The sequence below is a fragment of the Ascaphus truei genome, chromosome 5, assembly GCF_040206685.1.
Source record: "Ascaphus truei isolate aAscTru1 chromosome 5, aAscTru1.hap1, whole genome shotgun sequence".
NCBI classification, from domain to species: Eukaryota; Metazoa; Chordata; class Amphibia; order Anura; family Ascaphidae; genus Ascaphus; species Ascaphus truei.
This window is the reverse complement of record NC_134487.1, coordinates 138,430,269-138,450,180: the sequence shown is the minus strand read 5'-3', so window position 1 is coordinate 138,450,180 and position 19,912 is coordinate 138,430,269. Positions and strand designations below refer to the sequence as shown.

Sequence of the window (19,912 nt, the reverse complement as noted above, 5' to 3'; positions counted from 1 at the left end):
TGTTTTCACAAGAAACCCCTGTAAAATTCACTTAACATTTTTAGTCAATTTGTAATTCTTTTTTACAAGACATAAATACAGATAGAGAGCTCTAATAATTGGTTCTGCCATTTGGTTCTTTTAATGAGGTGATCTGTTGGGAACCACTACTGTATTTGTTGCATCTGTGAATTAATGTTGGCAGTTTGACTGACCTTAATTTCAATCCTAAAATCCATCCATACATTTTGTCACAGCTGCATTGCATCTCAGCCACCCACCCCAGTGTGCATCTGTGTTGCCCCAAAGGCGGACAGCCTTTGGCACAGCCAAAGGGTGTGATGTTAAAGCTGCTCTATTTCAATCTGAAACTCACAAATTCCTTTATCCCCTGTACCCAGTTTTCCAATTATCTGTCCGTGATTTGACTGTATAACCCTGTTCTTTTAATGTAACCATGTATTTTTTTTTTATAACTCTGTGCCCAGGACATACTTGAAAACGAGAGGTAACTCTCAATGTATTACTTCCTGGTTAAACATTTTTATAAATAAAACATATGGCTTTATCGCCTTGACGCTACAGTGATTGCATTAGAATGTCCCTCTGCATATAGATTCAACTGAACATAAATTTGTAATAGATTGTAAGCTCCACAGGGCAGAGACCTGTGCCTGCAAAATGTATCTGTAAAGAGCTACGTAAAACTAGCAGCGCTATTCAAGAACACGCTATTATTTGTAGGTTGGCTAGAAATACCTATAGTCCAGTTGGCTGAGAATGTCCACCAAAAGGCCAAGTGGGCATAATGGAAACGGAGTGAAAAAAATATTAAGACAAACATAAAAAAAAAAAGACTTATTTAATTTTGATTCTAGTAAAGTGGGATTGACTCGTGTTAGGTAACAAATGTTGGGGTTAGTTTACTGCAGGATCACTTTCATGTATGATCAGTAAACTATCAGCATGCACGCAGACTACATAACCATTCGTACATATATCAGGTGTTCTTTGCACGGCTGAAAATTTGGACGGTATTACCTTTGGAAACTGATGGATGCAATTCGAACATTTGAAAAGAAATTGCATACCTCACCGCCCCCTCCCCCAACAAATTAAGCAATTTAGTATTTTAGTCCACTTTAGACGTAACCCTTCAGTGGACAGTTTACTAATTGTTTAAATATGCATAATAAAGTTAAGTTACATTACAATGGTTTCTAATTATGTCCCAGAGTACAAAATCCTGCTTCTCGGGTGCCTCTTCTGCTCTTCCTGAAACAAATATAGCGAAAACCACCAGATATATATTTGTATGCAGTAGACAAAAGATCAGAAATATGCACACACCGGAACTTTATTCACTAATAATCACCCAACAAGTAAACAAAATGTACTCGTGTACACTCTGCTGTTAAAAGATATGACCTCTCAAAGAATCAAGTTTTTTTTATTAAATTAAGCTTGAAGCATTGAAGTGAGGACTCTATGAAGCATTTAAATAAATGGTATAACTAAACTAATTAAAAATGATTTTAACAACCAGGCCCATTACCTTTATCGATAACCACTCCTATGCATTAACCAGCCATTGCGCTTCAGTGGTCTGTCATGGGGAATGGTTGATGGTAGTCAAAAATTCCAAAGTTAATTGTAGTATATACAGAGAGTACCCTTCAAATATTTAGGGGAGGTAAGCAATACAAGACTTCTAATTAAACACTGACAGCTGTCTGCTTCAACTTGCTCCTCAGTGGTGAGAAACGTGCTTACTAATGCAGATAAACACCAGAACTACCCTTTCATAAACAAGAAAAGTAAAATGTTCACTTGCATTGTCAAAAATCAGTTACTTAACATTAAGCAGCAGCCATAAACCTTTAATCTTAGCGTTTTAGAAACATAACAAGCTTACCCCACGCCGTATAACCTGTACAAGTTATTTGAGGGAAGGACTGAAAACGGTTAAGGGACTAAAATGAGAATGATCATTCTCAAAACAAAATAATTGTTGGAAAAAATCCAAATATTAGAGAAGTCCCCTCCGAGGCTTTAACCGATAATATGTGGTGGAAAGACAAGAAGAAAAAAAAAGCACTAAAGCACTATTGGAATAATACCGTATACAGTATATTAGAAGTACCCAGGACAGAACAAATTTCTGTTGTGGGTTTTAAAGCAGTAGTAATTTGAGGAAAGCAAGAAACCAAGGAACAAACTAGAATCACACAAAAGTGCAAAATGGGGTTTGTTTACAAAACGATCCATTCTCTTGTTTGCATTTCTGCTATTCTGTTTATCTGTTGAAAATGACTTCTTCTTGATCATATGATAACTTCAGTAAAATACAGGACTGGCTGCACAAGAATTCATGACAGCTGACTACATCAGGTTCAATTAGAAGTTATTTTATTTCTCCATAAAAAAAATAAAAGTTTCTCAAACCAAGGGGTGGCTGTAAAGAAAATACAAGCTTTAAAAAATTTGATCCGAACCCAGTATAAGAACATACATTTATCTAGTACTGTCACTTTGTCAATTGTTTGGTTTCTGTATATATTACAACTCGACACAAGCACAGCTTCACATATTTTGGGCATTTAGTACATATGGCCTTCAGCTAAAAAGGTGTGATTATTGATTCTAATGTATAATACATACTTGGAATGTTCTGTGGCATCAACAGAAGATAGCAAGTAATCACTGGTGTGTAATAGTTGGAGCATGGTCCCATGATCCTGCAAACTTTTGCTTCAAAAGAATAAGCAACAATATTGGAATTAAGCTGCTTTACGACCAATGATTAATGTAATAAAACATACAACATCCATTATACAGCAAAAAATGCATCTTCCCACTATTTGTACAATTCATGCTGGTCCTGAAATAGCCTTTACATTTCCAGGCTTCCCACCAATCTAGTTGCACCACCATACCACAAGCATGCTTTCGTCACCATTTGCTATTCCAGAAATCACTGCACACCCCACACCTCAAAATAGTATGCTACAAAACTCTGATGTTCTCCTATTATAGCATAAGCAACCCAATGTACAGGATATATGTAGTAAACTAGCCTCAAGAAATTATGCACAGACGTGACTAAGAAACAGATTGTTCAGAAAGACATATCATGGGTTAAGTTTTATACATCTGAATTTATGTGATCTCCAGAAGTAAACAAAATGAGTGGCTAGTGAAATCAAAATGTGACTTAAAGGGTGAAAACATGACAAATGACAATTAAAAAAAATATTTAGTTACAAGTTTATAATTGGAATAAAAAAAATTCCATATTGTCATTTGAGAACAATGAAAAAATAGTGTCTTCTAGATTTTAAGGCGAATGATTTTTAGAAGCAAATGAGGAAGAAAAATAATCTCTAGAAGGATCTTCTGACGAGTCGCCCACAAGATCTAGCGATGAAACCAGCACATCATCATCAGACTGACGTAGTGAGTAACTCATACAAAAGTTCAGTACACAACACCAGACAAGAGCTGACATGCAGGCACAGATTAACATCAGACACGAGGTAGTGCAGGGTAATAAGACGAACAAGCCGATGTACTAGTAGTACCTAATTTGTCTTCTCAGACAGTCTTCTAGCAATAACGGCTTTGACAAAGTATATACAAGTGTATGTATACACACACACACACACACACACACACACGATATGTATGTGTGTACACACACTGACAAAAATAAATAAGGTCTCTATTCATAATTGCGGACTTTATTTGGAGATCAAGTATTTTTGTTCTAGCAATGCAAACACTTTACTAATCTGTGATACTAGAGCAGCGTTTCCCAACTTCAGTCCTCAGTTTCCTGCTCCAGCACAGGTGGGTCAATCAGAGTGCTGGAGTAGGGATATCCTTAAGACCCAATCTGTTTGGGTTCCCTGAGGACTGGAGTTTGGAAACACTGCGCTAGAGAATTATTCGGGGGACTTCTAGTGAATTGTGTTCTAATGGGGATCCTGATTTTTGTTCCAGGATAGTTGAGGACGAATTACCATAACCAATTTCTTTGGCTAAATGTAAAAATATTGCATGTTAAATGTGTGCTGCTCTACCCACATCATAACGTGGAGAAAAATGGATATAATGAAATTGATGAGTGATACAAATATTAAGTCAAACACACGAAACTATCTTTCTAATATTTGAGAGGCTGAAAGGAAGGCATTCTAATGCTAATCATAAGATCCCCCGATAATGATAAAGCTACCTGATATTAAGGTAAATGTATATTGTAATTTCCAACAATCTGCGAATCACGTGTTAAAAGTTAAGTAGGGCACTGCAACTATCCATAAAGTTTTTTTTTTTTTTTAATCTCTTCCCACAAGGCTGATTGGCCAGGTGCATTTTAAGACTGGTACTATAGTGCAGGCGCGTGCACGGCAGTTATAAATGGCTGAGGTTAGTCAGCCCTTCTATACAAGGGCCACGCGTGGAGCCGACAGACAGTGGGGAAAACTAGAAAATAAAAATTTTGCGCCGCTACCGCCGATTAAATTTATGTATATGTGTATATGTGCATGTATGGATGTGTGTATCTGTGAATGAGCGCACAAATACATTTTTTCAAATTGATTCAACTTTTTTCTAAAAAAAATATACATATATATATATTTTAAATAATAGCGTAAATAAGAGATGTAAATATATATATATATATATATATATATATACACACACACACACAAACACATTACCTGTCGCTCCCGGCAGCACGACTCTATACACTTGAAAAGCATGCGGCACATGCATGCGCGCGCACACGGCCACAAACACTCTAGAGCGACCCTAAGGCTTTTCGCCAATAACCAACTGTGTCCTTGATTGCAGATTCTAGTCACCAATGTGGGTCTATTCTCATTAAAAACATTTACAAAATGTCAGGGAAACGAAAACGTGCGAGTCATACCGCTGGTTTTAAATTTAAAGTCGTGAAAAAGGCAGAGGGCACTGTGAATCGTAAAGCGGGAAAGTTATTTGAAGTGGAGAAAGAACAAAGAAAGGCTTCCGAAAACAGAAAAGCAACAAAACGCATCACCATGGACTCCCAGCCTGGCTGATCTTAGAAGAAAACCTTTTTAGGCCTCGTTCAGGGTGGCAGAGACAGGTGGATGGCGCTCGTCCGCTTGTGTGCGCGTCAGTCTGCTGGGCGATGTCTGTTTATCATTCTCAGAACTCAGTTTAGGGATGGGTGTTGCTCTGTTCAAATTTTTTTCGAACCGAAGTTCTCGTTCAGGTTGCCTGTTTGCGACGTGCGCGCGCACGTTCGAAACAAAGTATTTAAAGTCAATATCAGTTGTCAGGGTAGAAGCTACCCTGTCGCCGAAGTACGGAGTTGATGCTTGCTAGTTTGCATAAACAACTCGTTTTTTCAAGCTGCAGCGTCGTCAATGGTACTTCAGCAGCCAATCAAATCATTCTTGAAAATGGTTTGAACAGAGCAACACTCATCCCTAAGCCGAGTTCTGTAGACCCGCCTCAACGCTAGCAAAGGTCTTCTGGGGATAATGTGCACACATCAACCAGCAGACTGACGCGCGCGCACACACACGGACGCGCGCCCTCCACCTCCTGTCTGCCACCCTGAACGAGGCCTAAGATGGATCACTGTTCAACGACAAGCTGGTCTCCCAAACTGCGAAGATTCGTGTCAAGGCTCAAATAATGGCTCGAGAAATGGGATTGCAAAGTTTAACTTGGGCCCACGTGTTGCTTTCGCTTCATGCGCCGCAAAAATGTAAAGGATGGGTAATCGAATAACTGGTCGGTCAGAGCCTTCCCGTCGACTTAGAAAAAAGACTGAGGCTTTACTGAAGTTTATGAAAGATCCGGTCAAGAAAACCAATTATAGTCACTGCCAAATTATAAACATGGACAATGTGCCACTTCGTTTCGACTCCAAGCCATACTGTTTATGCTTATGGTAGTATTTCCATTAAAACAGGGTCATGAAAAATCAAACTTTACTGTTTACTATACCCAAGAAAGTTTCCTAAAGGGGTTACAGTTTAAGTAAATGAAAAGGGTTGAATGAACGCGAGTTATGACAAGGTGGCTGGACACTGTGGCGAACACGTAACGGAGCAATTTTTCAACCCCAACGTTAATTAATAACGGACTCTATGAAAGCTCATTCAAACCGAAGTTAAAAAAAAAAAAACTTGCAAAAAATGTTTACGCTTAATTAAAATCTATAATTCCAGGAGACCTTAATACGGAAACTTTTGAGGGTTTCACACTGGGATCCTCCCTTGTATTAAATGTGTCTTCAACAGTGGATTTTTAATAGCGATAATTATTTTCAATAACATATTGTGTTCTCTTTAGACTACAGTCTGGGTTTCCAGGATGGAAGTGTCCAACAGTTATGGTTTTTAAAAAAAGTCTCAATTAACAGTTTAGTGGTTTGACTTCTACTCTATATATTTTGATTCCACTTCGATTCCCTTTTAGGATACAATAGATTTTACTTTTTACTACTAAAAATGCCTTCTTACATTTTCTACATGTTCTCTTCTAAAAAAAATAAAAATACCCAGTGTTCAATTGTCCAGATTGTGATTGTTGATTGGGAAGATTAGTCAAATGTACGGTGTGTAAAAAAAATTAAATAAATATATTCTAAAGATTGTGCCAGGGGCCCAAAAATGCATACCAAATAAGGGGAAAGACAAAATTAATAATTTTAGGTTCAATTTTGTTACCACATTAAAAGTATTAGTGGCATTTTGAACAGGTTGGTTCAAAAATGTTGGTATTGAATAAAATATATATATTTTTAAATGAGATCAATACCCCAGATTTGTGCATGTACATAGTTGACGCAGAATATGTTGGTTAGGAGTGTATATGCCCCCATAAATAAAAAAAAATTATAAAAAAAAGTTTGTTGCCTTAAACATCCTCCAGGCAATTATAAAATGTGAGGTGTATATTGTTAATACACTTACAATACTATATCTTTCAGTCATCCATACACAGGAGCACATATTAAAATGAAGTCCCTTCATCAAAAATACATATGCAATAAAATAGGGATGGGGAAAAAAAAATTCTATGGAAATTATAAATATGCCGGACATTACATGTCCATACTTACATTTATTGGAAACGAACAGAGGTTTCTGAGAGGCGATTGGCAAATTATGTTACGTAGAGAACGCTTATGGATTAAGATCTTTCGGTGCACTTGTAGACAAATTTGGGTCGTTTTCTGATCTCAATTCATTTTAATAGTTCATAGAAAAGTCTACGAAAGAGTATCACATGGAGTTGGGGTATGCCATCCTGTCTGCAGGCCATATCCCCAAGACATGAAAAACTTCCCGAGTTGTCCCAATCTTCAAAAATGGGGACAAAACCAGTCTGAAACTACAGGCCAATCTCTCTTCTCCCAATACTATCCAAAGTCATGGAAAAAGGTGTTCACTCCCAATTAAGCGATTACTATGCCAAGACAAATTTCCCTAGTCAATTCCAATCTGGCATTCGCCCCAAACAATCCACAGTAACTACCCTCCTAAAAGTTTGCAATGAGATCCAGTGTGGAATGGAATTGGGACAACTTAGTGGTGCAATATTCCTGGATTTTGCAAAGGCTTTTGATACTGTTGATCATGCTATCTTGCTAAACAAACTCCATTGCTCTGGAATAGGGAAGCATGGTTTTAAACTGGTTTAATTCCCATCAGGTAGATAATAATAGCATGTTCTGGTATAGCACTGCTAGTTTTTTTTTTTGTTGCAGGCACAGGTCCATGCCCTATGGATTTTAGTCTATGTTTTTGGTGCCTGAGGCACAGGGAGATAAAGTGACATGCCCAAGGTCACAAGGAGCCGACACCGGGAATTGAACCAGGTTCCCCTGCTGCAAACATTGCCTGTCAGTGTCTTTTTACTCACTGAGCCGTTTCCCTGAGTCCCTGAAGCAGTAGATCCCAACAGGTGTCTCAGGCTCCAACTACAAACGCTTGGATATCACCTGTGGTGTCCCGCAAGGCTGTTCTGGGGCCTCTACACTTCAGTGTTCATCAATGGATCTTCCTACAGCTTCTAAGGTAGCTTCAATACACATGTATGAAGATGAATCTTATATGCACACAGCCATACCCTTTTTGGACACATACTGCAACATGACAGACTTGAAATTCAAATTGCCCAAAACACTGTTTTTAAACACCAGCAAGACTAACAATGGTATTTGGGAACAAGGCTACATTTCTAAAACTACCAATGTATGAGCTCCAGATCAGAACCAACTAATACCATCCTAGCCTGTTACTAGTTTCAAATAATTTGGGCATATGGTTTGACACCCATTTAACATTTGGGTTGCACATTGATATCCTGACATCCAAAACCTATGCCAAACTATCCTCTCCAAGTCGGCTGGTCAGAAAGCGCATTGCATAGCAGATAATGCCAATTATCGACTGATAGTCCTTGCTATCCGTTTCCCTTTACAACGAATGGCATATCCAACGCAATCCTATGTTTGTTACCCAACGCTCACCGCCACTGATTAACATGGGACTCACTTTACAACGGTTTCACTATCCCAACGCTACTTCCAGAACGGATTGTTGGATAACCGAGGACTGCCTGCATGGGGACATACTATATGGCACGGCACCACAAACTCACCTTAGCAAACTTGACACCCTCTACAATTCAATATGCTGCTTTGTCCTCCAATGCAACTACAACACACATCACTGCGAAAAACTCAAAGAACTAGATTGGTCATCACTTGAGTCTAGGCGCAAAGTTTATCTCTTGTCTTGCCTTCAAATACTTTCTGGGCAAGCGTCTCGCCCCTACCACATGCAGCACTTATCCGAGATCTGACTCGGAAAGACGGTTCATGGTCCCAAGTATCCGGCCCCTCTTAACGTGCACCCCACAAATCAAACAAACAATGTACCGGAGACTCACAGCTACCACCAATCTAAATTCTTTAAAAAAGAAAGCGGTCTCATATTTTAACCTGGTCTGTAACCGTTACATATGCCTATAACATGTATTATCTTTAACCATACATGCGATGTTTTGTATATAATGTATAACCCTGTTCACTTAATGTAACTATGTATTTGTCATTTGTTATCATAACTATGCCCAGGACATACTTGAAAACGAGGTAACAATGTAGTACTTACTGGTAACATTTAACAACAATACTTGTTGAAACCAGTTGAAATTAGAGACTGCTCTGCTCTAGGTTTTTCAAGTGGAAAGATTTTTTTATTTACTTAATTTCGTCAGTTTGTGCATCACATGGAATGTTCTTATGTTTATAGAAAAACTTTAACACTACCCTGCTTCTGATTAGTGACTATCTGCATTTATCCTTACAATTAAAAATTGAAAAATAGGTAAACATTTTTTAATACCATGAAAAACCAAAACATATTGCTATCATTTATAGTTGCCAATTACTATCATTAGTTCACGTCGATCCCAACTCAGACTCTCCTTTTACAGAATTGATTCACACAGATTGCTTGCAACTGTGATTAAACCCTTTAATATATCTTGCAACAGTTTAGAAACTTGCAGGTCCACACCTCACACTATTAGGGAGAGACTTTGCAAGATTGAAATGAGTATTTAAAATATGAGTGTTGAGCAGGATTGCAAATGCTTATATTTCTGTAAAGTGAACAGTTTTATGTCGCAGGGTAAAAATCATATAAACCAAAGATTGAAAAAAATAAATATTTTTTTTATATACAACTATATTTCCATTTGCTTTTCTGTGGTGGGTTTGTCACTTTTTTTTTTAACACATACACACCACACACACACATAATTGCACTCAGGAATGTGGAAAGGAGGGGAAACCCCATGAAGTGGGGGAGGGGGAGTAGGTGGTTAGAGGAAAAGCATTGTGCTTGCTGTACTGGGTCAGCGAAAGATTTCTTTAAAACATACTGCACTGCAAAGATTGAATTGCTTTAACACAAGTTTCAGAAGATGACAAAAAAAAAAAAAATGTAGAAGTAGTGTTACATGTTCCATGAAACCATTTTGGCAGGGTAGCATTGGCATCTTAAGAATGATGCATTTAAAGTGACAATATATAGTTAGACTATAGTTTATATATTTACTTTCTTCATGCAAGACCAATAACCTCAGCTGATATGACATGGATCTAATTGCACTCTCTTCACAGGTATGTCCCTGATCTGCAAGTCCTGTTTTAAAAGAATTACCCTCCCGGCTTGTACTATTGATCTCTCTTGTTATGTTTGTATATCAAAAGGTGGATTTCCCCCCCCCCCCTCTTAACTGTGTGCTGCTAATTGACCAACTGGAACAAGCTGATTTATTGGGGGGGGGGGGGGGGTTAATGTGACTGCTTTAGATGTATAAAACAAATATCCCCCCTGCATTGGCATCTTAAGAGTGATGCATTTAAAGTGATCATTTTAAGTGACAATATATAGACTATAGTTTGACTGGTGACTGCATCTTTCTGCAAATTCTCTTACTCAAGGCAACAAAAAGTGAGCTCATATGACCACACTTTGATCCCATGCTTGTTAACCTGCATATTTTAACCCCCCCCACCCCTTTACAACTTATTTCACTGCAGCCTCTCCCAAAACTGACTGCACAAAATACCTCCCACATCCACTCAGCCCACTGAAACCCTGAATTGACTAGCATTGCAATGCAGCAAAACATTTGACAAGGAACAGGCACACCCCTGCTGTTTAGTCTGCACACACTCACTTTGCTCACAACAGCTCCATGCAGCACTGCCTACCTCTGGCATAATGAACCTGCTATGTATCTTAACTTTTTTCTTTCTCCTGGCCTCATGGAGATGTTACTCCCTCTATACACTACAAACTACTCCATCCTGGCCCACACCCAACATCACCATACCCCCTGGACTACTCAAACGCCTTGCACTATCTACTGAATGTTGGTGGAGAACTCTAAAAAACAGCACACCAACCACTTCTCACTCTAATGGCAAACAGCACAAATTTACAACTTGCAAACTACCCAAATTTCTACTCGTACTATTACTCTCTTTAGCAGGTGATATTGAACCTAACCCAGGTCCTCCCATTTCAACTCTATCCCAAGTCCCTGAGAATATCCCCTTCAACTTCCAAAAAGGGCTATCTGTCGCCCATATAAATATCCGGAGTCTACTGCCAAAACTGGATGAACTAAGGGCATGGTGCCTTGTGCATAAACACAAAGCCATCGTTTTTACAGAAACATGGCTAACCCCTAAAACCCCTGATGCAAATATCACCATTCAGGGATACTCCATTTCTAGGAGAGATAGGCCAAAGAGAGGAGGGGTGTTATTTTATATTGCAGACCTTACAATTTACACTTTTCAATTGCCCCCCAAGCCAAACCTCTTTTGAAATCCTAGTTGACAGAATCTGCCTCCCCTTTTCTAAGCCCATCTTGCTAGCTGGCATCTACCGCCCCCCCCTAAAGCCCCTCTACAATCTCTGACTAATATCACCCAGTTTCTTGGCTCCATTTCCTCTCTGAATGAAAAGAGTGAGCTGCTAGTTCTTGGGGATTCCAACTTCAATTGGCTTGACCCTAAAAACCACAAAATCCAGATACAACTCAAGTCACTTAACCTATCGCAACTCATTTCCCAACCCACACGGACAAACCTGAAATCGCATAACCATTCCTTGCTAGACTGGATTCTCTCCTCAAACCCCAGCAGAATCCAATCCTCTGGCATCCTTCCTGACATTTTCAGTGACTATGCAATAGTGTACTGTGTAAGGAAAATTAAACCGCCCCATTCAAGCCCTAAAGTTCTCCTCACTAGAACATTTAAAAACTTTATCCCACAACAGTTTCTGGATGACCTTACCAACTGCCCATGGCACAGAATCGATTTAATTCCCGACCCTGATTCTGCGCTCGACTATTTCCAATCAGAGTTCTTAAAACTCTGCGATACCTATGCTCCACTATGCAAAATAAGGGTACGGGGGGCCAACCTTCCATGGGTTACAACTGACCTTATTGCACTCTACCAGCTCAGGGATACCTTGTGGAAAAGCTACAAAGTAACTGGCACTACCAAGGATCTCAATCACTACAGATGCACGCGGAACATGTGCACAAGGCAAACAAGGCACGCAAAAGCACAATATTACTCTGACAATCTCCATCAAAACACAAACCCAGCTAACTTCTGGAAGGTTATCAATATTCCAGCCTCCTAACCATCAACAACCAAGTAATATCACTAACGGGGATATTACTCTGACAAACCCCACTGACATTGCAAATGCATTAAATGATTACTTTGTGGGGTGTGCCACTAACTTATTAGCGAAACGCAGCCCAAACCACAAACCTGAATCTCATCCTGGGAGTACCCACATAGCCCCACCCCCTCCCCCTCCCAACACTGCCCACAATTTTCAATTTGGCCCAGTATCTGAAGAGATTACACAAGCGCACCTCAAACTAAAACTAAGCAGCCAATGCGGACCTGACTTACTACAATCAGGTTCCTACGACTTGGTGCCCCAGCCATTGCCAAACTAATTGCTACCATAGTCAACTCTATCCTGTCTGCAGGCCATATCCCTAAGACCTGGAAAACTGCCACAGTTGTCCCAATCTTCAAAAGTGGGGACAAAAACACTGTCTCAAACTACAGGCCAATCTCACTTCTCCCAATTCTATCCAAAGTCATGGAAAAATGTGTCCACTCCCAATTAAGTGATTACTATACCAAGACAAATTTCCCTAGCCAATTGCAATCTGGCTTTCGTCCCAAACACTCCACCAGTTTGCAATGAAATCCAGTGTGGAATGGAACGGGGACAACTCACTGGTGCAGTATTCCTTGATTTTGCAAAGGCTTTTGATACAGTTGATCATGCTATCCTGCTTAAACTCCAGAGCTCTGGAATAGGGAAGCATGCTTTAAACTGGTTTCAGTCCTGCCTATCAGGAAGATCCCAACATGTGTCCATCTCTGGCTCTAACTCCAACGCCTCGGATATCACCTGTGGTGTCCCGCAAGGCTCTGTTCTGGGCCTCTACTCTTCTCAGTGTTCATTAATGATCTTCCCACAGCTTGTAAGTAAGCCTCAATACACATGTATGCAGATGACACAATCCTATATGCACACAGCCATAGCCTCTCTGACCTTCAACACATACTTCAGTCTGACTTTTTGAGACTCGAAAACTGGATTTCCCAAAACAAACTGTTTTTAAACACTGACAAGGCTGTAACAATGGTATTTGGGACCAAGACTAAATTTTTAAAGTTTCCAGCGACTGAGCTCCTGATTAGAACCAACGCTAACACCACCCTAACCCCTGTCACTTGTTTTAAATACCTGGGCTTATGGTTTGATTCCCACTTAACATTCGGGATGCACATTGATACCCTGACAACCAAGACCTATGCCAAACTAGGGGTACTTTACAGTAACAAATCCTCCCTAAGTCTCCTGGTCAGAAAGCGTATTGCACAGCAGATGCTAATGCCAATTATTGACTATGGAGACATAGTATGTGGCTCTGCACCTCAAACCCACCTTAGCAAACTTGACACCCTCTACAATTCAATTTGTCGTTTTGTTCTCCAATGCAACTACAACACACATCACTGCAAAATGCTCAAAGAACTAGATTGGTCATCACTAGAGTCTAGGCGCAAAGTTCACCTTTCCTGTCTTGCCTTTAAATTCTTTATGGGCAAGCTACCTAGCTATCTGAACAAGCTCCTCATCCCTACCACATGCAGCATCTATCATCTGAGATCAGACTCCAAAAGACTGTTCATGGTCCCACAGCTCAACAAAGTATCCGGCCGTTCCTCCTCTTACCGTGCACTCCAAAAACTGGAACAACCTACCAGAGACTCACACATCCACCACCAGTTTAAGTTCTTTCAAATCTAAGGCTGTCACATTTTAATCTGGTCTGTAATTGTTTCACACGCCCATAATATATATTTTCTTTAACTTTGCATGCAATGTCTTGTATATAATGTATACCCTGTTCATTTATGTAACTGTATTTGTAACCATGTATTATTTGTTTTAACTCTGTGCCCAGGACATACTTGAAAACAAGAGGTAACTCAATGTATTACTTCCTGGTAAAATATTTTATAAATAAATAAATTTGCAATTCCAAACAAATTTCAGCACTGGTAAAATGGCTTGGAAGTGACCAAGTACAAAAGGTTTTAACAAACTAAAAGGGGGTAAACATTTCACTTCTAATCCTATACGAATAATGATGCATGCAGTGTCGGTCTTCCAAATGGCATGCATTATTATTCATATAGGATTAGAAGTGAAATGTTTATCCCCTTTTAGAGTTGTAATATCACTATATATGTAATCTCTGAAGCCTATTTTTTTTTATTGCTATTCATTGATTTAAATTAAATATTTAAAACTATGCAAGTAAAACATTTATAAACGGGACTGGTTTTGAAAATCACCTTGGACCCTTAAAGCAATTAAAATTACATTCTGGCTCAACATCAGGAGTTTTGTAATCATTAGCATGCCACTGTTGCTTTGTTTTCCCATTACAAAATTCAAGCCCCACCGAACTTCCCACAGGTATCATGAATGTACCTCCATATGATGCCCATATCCCAAGTGATTTTGGGATAATATAGAAACTGAATCCCTATTTCACTGGTAAGTATCTTGGGAGCTGTAGATGGTCCCTGGAGTGGAAATTAGTACAGTTCAGATCTGGAGGGCACCCTGGTTGCAACGCTGTGATTAAAGGGCTAGGCAGGTGTCAGGAAATTACTGCTGTAATCTATCTAAATCTGTAACTAAAATGTTTAAAATCCACTTAATTTTTAATCTAGTGGCACTTATAAATATAATACAAGTCATAAAGCTTAGTTACAGGTGCAATACCAGTCGGACAGTTTGATTTCTTAGTAGCTTTTGTGGGATAAGGGAAAAACAAAAACACACACACAAAAAAAACCCATTTGCTTGCCGAACACTTCCCCATTCAAAAATCCTTATTAGAAAGCAAATAAAGTTATGGGGAGGTGGGACTCTTGCAGTACATGCACATGTTCAGACTGACATCACACAGAAGGGAGAAAATAAACTCGGAGTAAAGCCAACCCCTCAAATCCAACTGTAAACAAATAAAACATATGTCTAGATATCAGATAAGAAAAAAAAAAAAAAAAATTACTCAGATGACAGCCCCATAATAGTTCACTTTGGTTCTAGAACAGATTGCCTGTTTAAAAGAATATATTTCTCTGGAAGATGTTTGGTTTGTTGTGGCCTTATCCTTGGACCTACGATTTGGCTTTGTATACGTTATATTAAAACAGGAGTCTATTGGCGACTAGCTTTGTGACAATGGATTTATTATAGTCTTAAACATTATGTCATAACAATTGAACCCCCCCCCCCCCCAATAGTTTAACTCATAAGTTGCTGCTGCTTTATTAAAGGTGGAACCCAACCTCAACATCTGCTTATGTGTTTGTGTATTGGGGAAATGCCGTCCATCTCCTGCCAGGTCAATTCGACATCACTACCATCACTGCTCTTTAGCTATTGCAATCAGTTTCAAACTGCATCGATACCTCTACAGCTAGGGTATTTTTTCATATGGTTTACAAAGCAGAGGCAATAACTTTAAACACCCATATAGTTGCGCATTACACTCATTTCGCATGGAAAAGGCTAAACAATTTTAATAGTAACAGTGCTCAGTTATTTGGCTTTTCTGTAGCAATTAGCACATCAGTCCTAACAAGCCAGGGAAGTGACAGGGAAAGCAGATCAGTTACTATAGTGACAACAATGTCCACTACAACAATCTGATAACTTGAAACCAGACATAGCATTTATGAAATTCATTATCTTACATATTAACTTGAGGATAATCATACACCAGACAGACACTACCCACTTTATAAACAAGTGCTGGATAGACATTCTTAATCTCTTCACTGCTGGAGGGTGGTCAATACAGACCTTTCAACAAAATTAAATCAGAAAAGATCTTGAGTCTTCACATCTATTGCACAAAGGAGGGTTTCACATGTTGGAATAACTTAACAAAAATAGTTTGGTAACCGATTGATTACGGACATGCTAAAAAGGAATAAAATTACACTGTTAAAAGAATTACCAGCAATATTGTTTTATTATTTTGAGCTGGATAAATGAACAAAAGAAAAGCAGTAGCCAGACAAGAATGGTTCAGGATATTGCTCTTCTGATTAAATCACGTGAGGAGGGGGTCACTTCAAGGTCAGTGTTGAGCATTTATTGGAAAACAGGACTGAAAACTAGCTGCATGCAACTATAGCACATTTCTGGTTCCACTTTGGAATGCTTGAGACTCTTGCACTTAAGTAACCCATCCCTGCAAGAAAACAAGGGTAATAAACCAAAATTGTCAATTGCTCCCCAGTCAGTAGTAGTTAAAACTCAAGATAACTAAACTTCTGCGGTACAGAGCACCTTCATTTCCAAGGTACTTGAGCTTAGCCAACATGGCCACGTTGATTCATTCCAACCCCAGCAACTACAAGTGCTCCCTCTGAGCTGTGAACAACACCTGCAAGAAGCAGTTTATAGATGTGTTCTAGCTGTGAAAGTGCCATAAAAGGCACCATACTGGGCATTGCAAGGAAAGAAGCCATGAATTAAATATTCAGACAAGGCTTAACCTATAAAAGGGAGACGGCATTCAAAACGTCAAAATTCAGAATAAAAACTAAATATTTAAAACCTTTGAAATTTCTGAGAATGAGGTTACGAAAAATCTAATCTTGCAGAAACAGAATCTATTTTAGTTTAATGAACTTGTAAACAAAAAAAAAATTGTTAATAAAAACAAATATATCCCAGATCATGTTTACAGTGATTACATTTCCTAAGCCACTTACATACATCTTTTAGTTGTATAGTGTTCAATAGACTGACAAATAGGCTGCATTTTTCCTTAAATAAAGAGAGAGTTAATGCAGGTTTCTAAAGACTAGCAATTCCAATGTTGTCTTATGACTGCACTGTTGAAGTTGTCCTTATTAAAAACACAGGAAAGAGCAGTTTATTGTATGCCTAAAACCTGTAAGCTTTAGTTATTTTAGGGAGATTAGATGGTTTCAGACTACCAAGGTCTGGCACAGACTGTTCTGGATGTATATAGACCACAAATGATTTTGTAAGCAACTAACCTCTAGAGAGAAAGCAAGTTGCAAAGCCAGCAAGTTCTAATAATCTGGAACCAAATGGTCACCACAATAACCATGCATGGTGGCAGAAGCACGAGTATGCAACGCAAATATTTGTTAACTCATTCACTGAATGAGTGTTGACAATACACTGTAGGTGACCAACAGTGAAATGGTTAAGAATGTCAAGTGTACAGCTTTAAAAATATATATATATATTGAAGTGATAGAAAGGAAAAAAAAAAAAAATTGAGGAAACGAGATTTTTTTGTTTCTTTTATACAAGGATCATCACAACTGTCTCTAGGAAACCAGCTCATGCCTTTCTTCTGAAGTAGGAGAAGTCGTAAGCAGTGTAAAGTTCAAGAGGTTAACCAAAGGAAAAAAAAAAAAAAAAAATTGGCAAATGCACAATTTCTTCCACCACTCTGTCGAACACCCAATAACTGAACCACCCCTTGCCCCACATGGAGGAAAAAAAAAAAAAAAGATGCAATAGAAAACTGGACACCATGTTTCACTAATCTTAGTGATATTCACAATTATTAACAGCGGCTACAAGTCGGCACAGCGGACACCGCAGGTAGCCAGTTTAGACTGAAATTAAGTTCAGTTTTACACCAAGTAAATGGTCTCCCACGACAACTGGCAAGTGTACATAAGAACTAAAAATCTCTAGGCTTTAGGGGAGTGACGGGTCCAGCTCGTGCCCGGATCTGCGACGTCTGTTCCGTGCGTGCTCAAAACCCTGTTGGAAAAGAACAAAAGGGATACGTTTTATTAACTGATGTGGAGGGAGTGAAGCATGTTGCCAAGAAATGAAGACCAAAAAAGCAGGATCAGAGGGGGAAGAAATGTGTGTCATTAGGAGGTACACATACTGAATGTTCACTGGATGCTACGAATCTCCACAGAACTTTAGGATCAATGTAAAGAGGTGAAGCAGCATGTAAGTTCTATATTAAATCACCTAAAGGAGGTGGGGAAAAATACAAACTCGAGAAAATCCTGGAGCTTTAAATGCAGATGTTGACATGCTGTGAACTTACCTACTACTATGGGGAGGGGTTTATCTGCAATTCCGGTTTGCCCTGTTGCCACTTTCCATCATTCTCCATAATCACATTCAGGCCTTACATTTATGGAAAACATAAATAAAGCTTGCGGTGCTCCCAAATTGCCGTGCTATTTCAGTGAAATTCTACATTTTGATCCCAAGTTTTATAACTCTATGGTTGCCTCGTGATCCAAAATGATTACGCCTGCTAACCACGGAAACGTAAACGCCATTTAAGCAGGTACCTACACTTAATTTAAAAAAAAACATCTCATTGTCTTGTGGACTAAACATTGTGAAATGTTAAATGTGAATTGAGTGAGTGAAAGAAGCCTTTATGCCATATGTGACTATGTGAAATTAAAGTTGGCAAAACAGAAATACATTTCCCATAGCATTACATATGAAAAATTGTGAGTGCACAAGTCATACATACATTTCTCATTTGTCCGTCACACTCACCGCCTTCTCAGAGTGAACTTCACATTTAAGTGTTTTATTCCTATGTCAATTGGAGAATTGACAAGGATCTTTGAAACAGTGGAGGGGCCAAACACCTCCAAAACTATTTTATCAGAACAGAATTAAAAGGTGAGCTCAGACCTACCCTTATAACGTAATGCATCAGTATCACTATGTAACTCAATATCATGAAACTGCTTTGAAACAGCTCAACTAATTTTAAAGCTGCACAGCACCATCAATATTAAGTTGGTCAATGTATAGGCAACCTTCAGATGCGATCATGAATGTAGCGATTTTTCGTTTTAAAGCAGCAGTCCAAGCTCCCTTTATTTTAAAAATGTTTGCCTTTTGGTATCTGGATTAAAACATTCCACACAATGCTAATTAGCCAAGTTGCCTTTTGATCTGTGAAGATTTGGCTTGAGGGTTCACTAAATGGCTGTCAGTGCAGCAGTAGAGGACCAAAGATGCAAAGTTCTGTGTGGAAGATAATGTGATCAGACAGTCACTAGATACAATTGGTGCACTGCTAGACAAGGCAGGGCTACAAAAAGGGGTATGCAAGAACCTGTTTCAGACTAGGAAGGGGATGTGACTTTGTAAATGGTTGCTATAGAAAAAAAAATATGCAAAAAGTATTTTCTCATCTACTATATATTTCAGAAAGCACTGTATGTCTGCGTCCCAAGGGCCAATCGCATAGGACCTTGGACCTGTCACTCCGGCTCAGGCCATGCTCGCCCCCGCACACCTCTCATTGGCCTGCGTCCAACACCAATGCCACAATGTCCCACCCCTCACTGAGCTAATACTTCCACACTGTCCCACCCCTCACTGAGCTTTGGGAACGCTTTGCATTTGCAGCACAACCTTCACTGCTCTGGGGCCACGCTTCACAGCTATCAAAACCCTCACCGTCTGCTACCACAGACTGCCCAATCAGGTACAGAATCAGCTACACACAACACCTACAGACAACGCACGATAACACCAAACACTGCACACACACACACACACACACACACCAAACACTGCACACACACACATTCACACAACACCAAACACTGCAGACACTGCAGACTGCCTCTTCAAAACACCACCCTCGCCCACCCCCAACTCTCCCCCCCCCCCCCCGGTCCACGCCACAGATCTCCCTCCGCAACCGCACACCC

General features: G+C 39.3%; 1 protein-coding gene across 2 annotated transcripts in view; it reads right to left on the bottom strand.

The window, feature by feature from the left end:
• Nucleotides 1-380: 380 nt before the first annotated feature.
• Nucleotides 381-19,912, bottom strand: part of CSNK1A1 (casein kinase 1 alpha 1) — a 54,461-nt gene continuing 34,929 nt past the window's right edge. For both annotated transcript variants that reach the window (XM_075600950.1, XM_075600954.1), the window contains exon 11: nt 381-17,966. In XM_075600950.1, the coding sequence (XP_075457065.1) occupies nt 17,959-17,966 (8 nt within the window). In that variant the 3' untranslated portion in view covers nt 381-17,958. The remainder of the gene's footprint in view (nt 17,967-19,912) is intronic.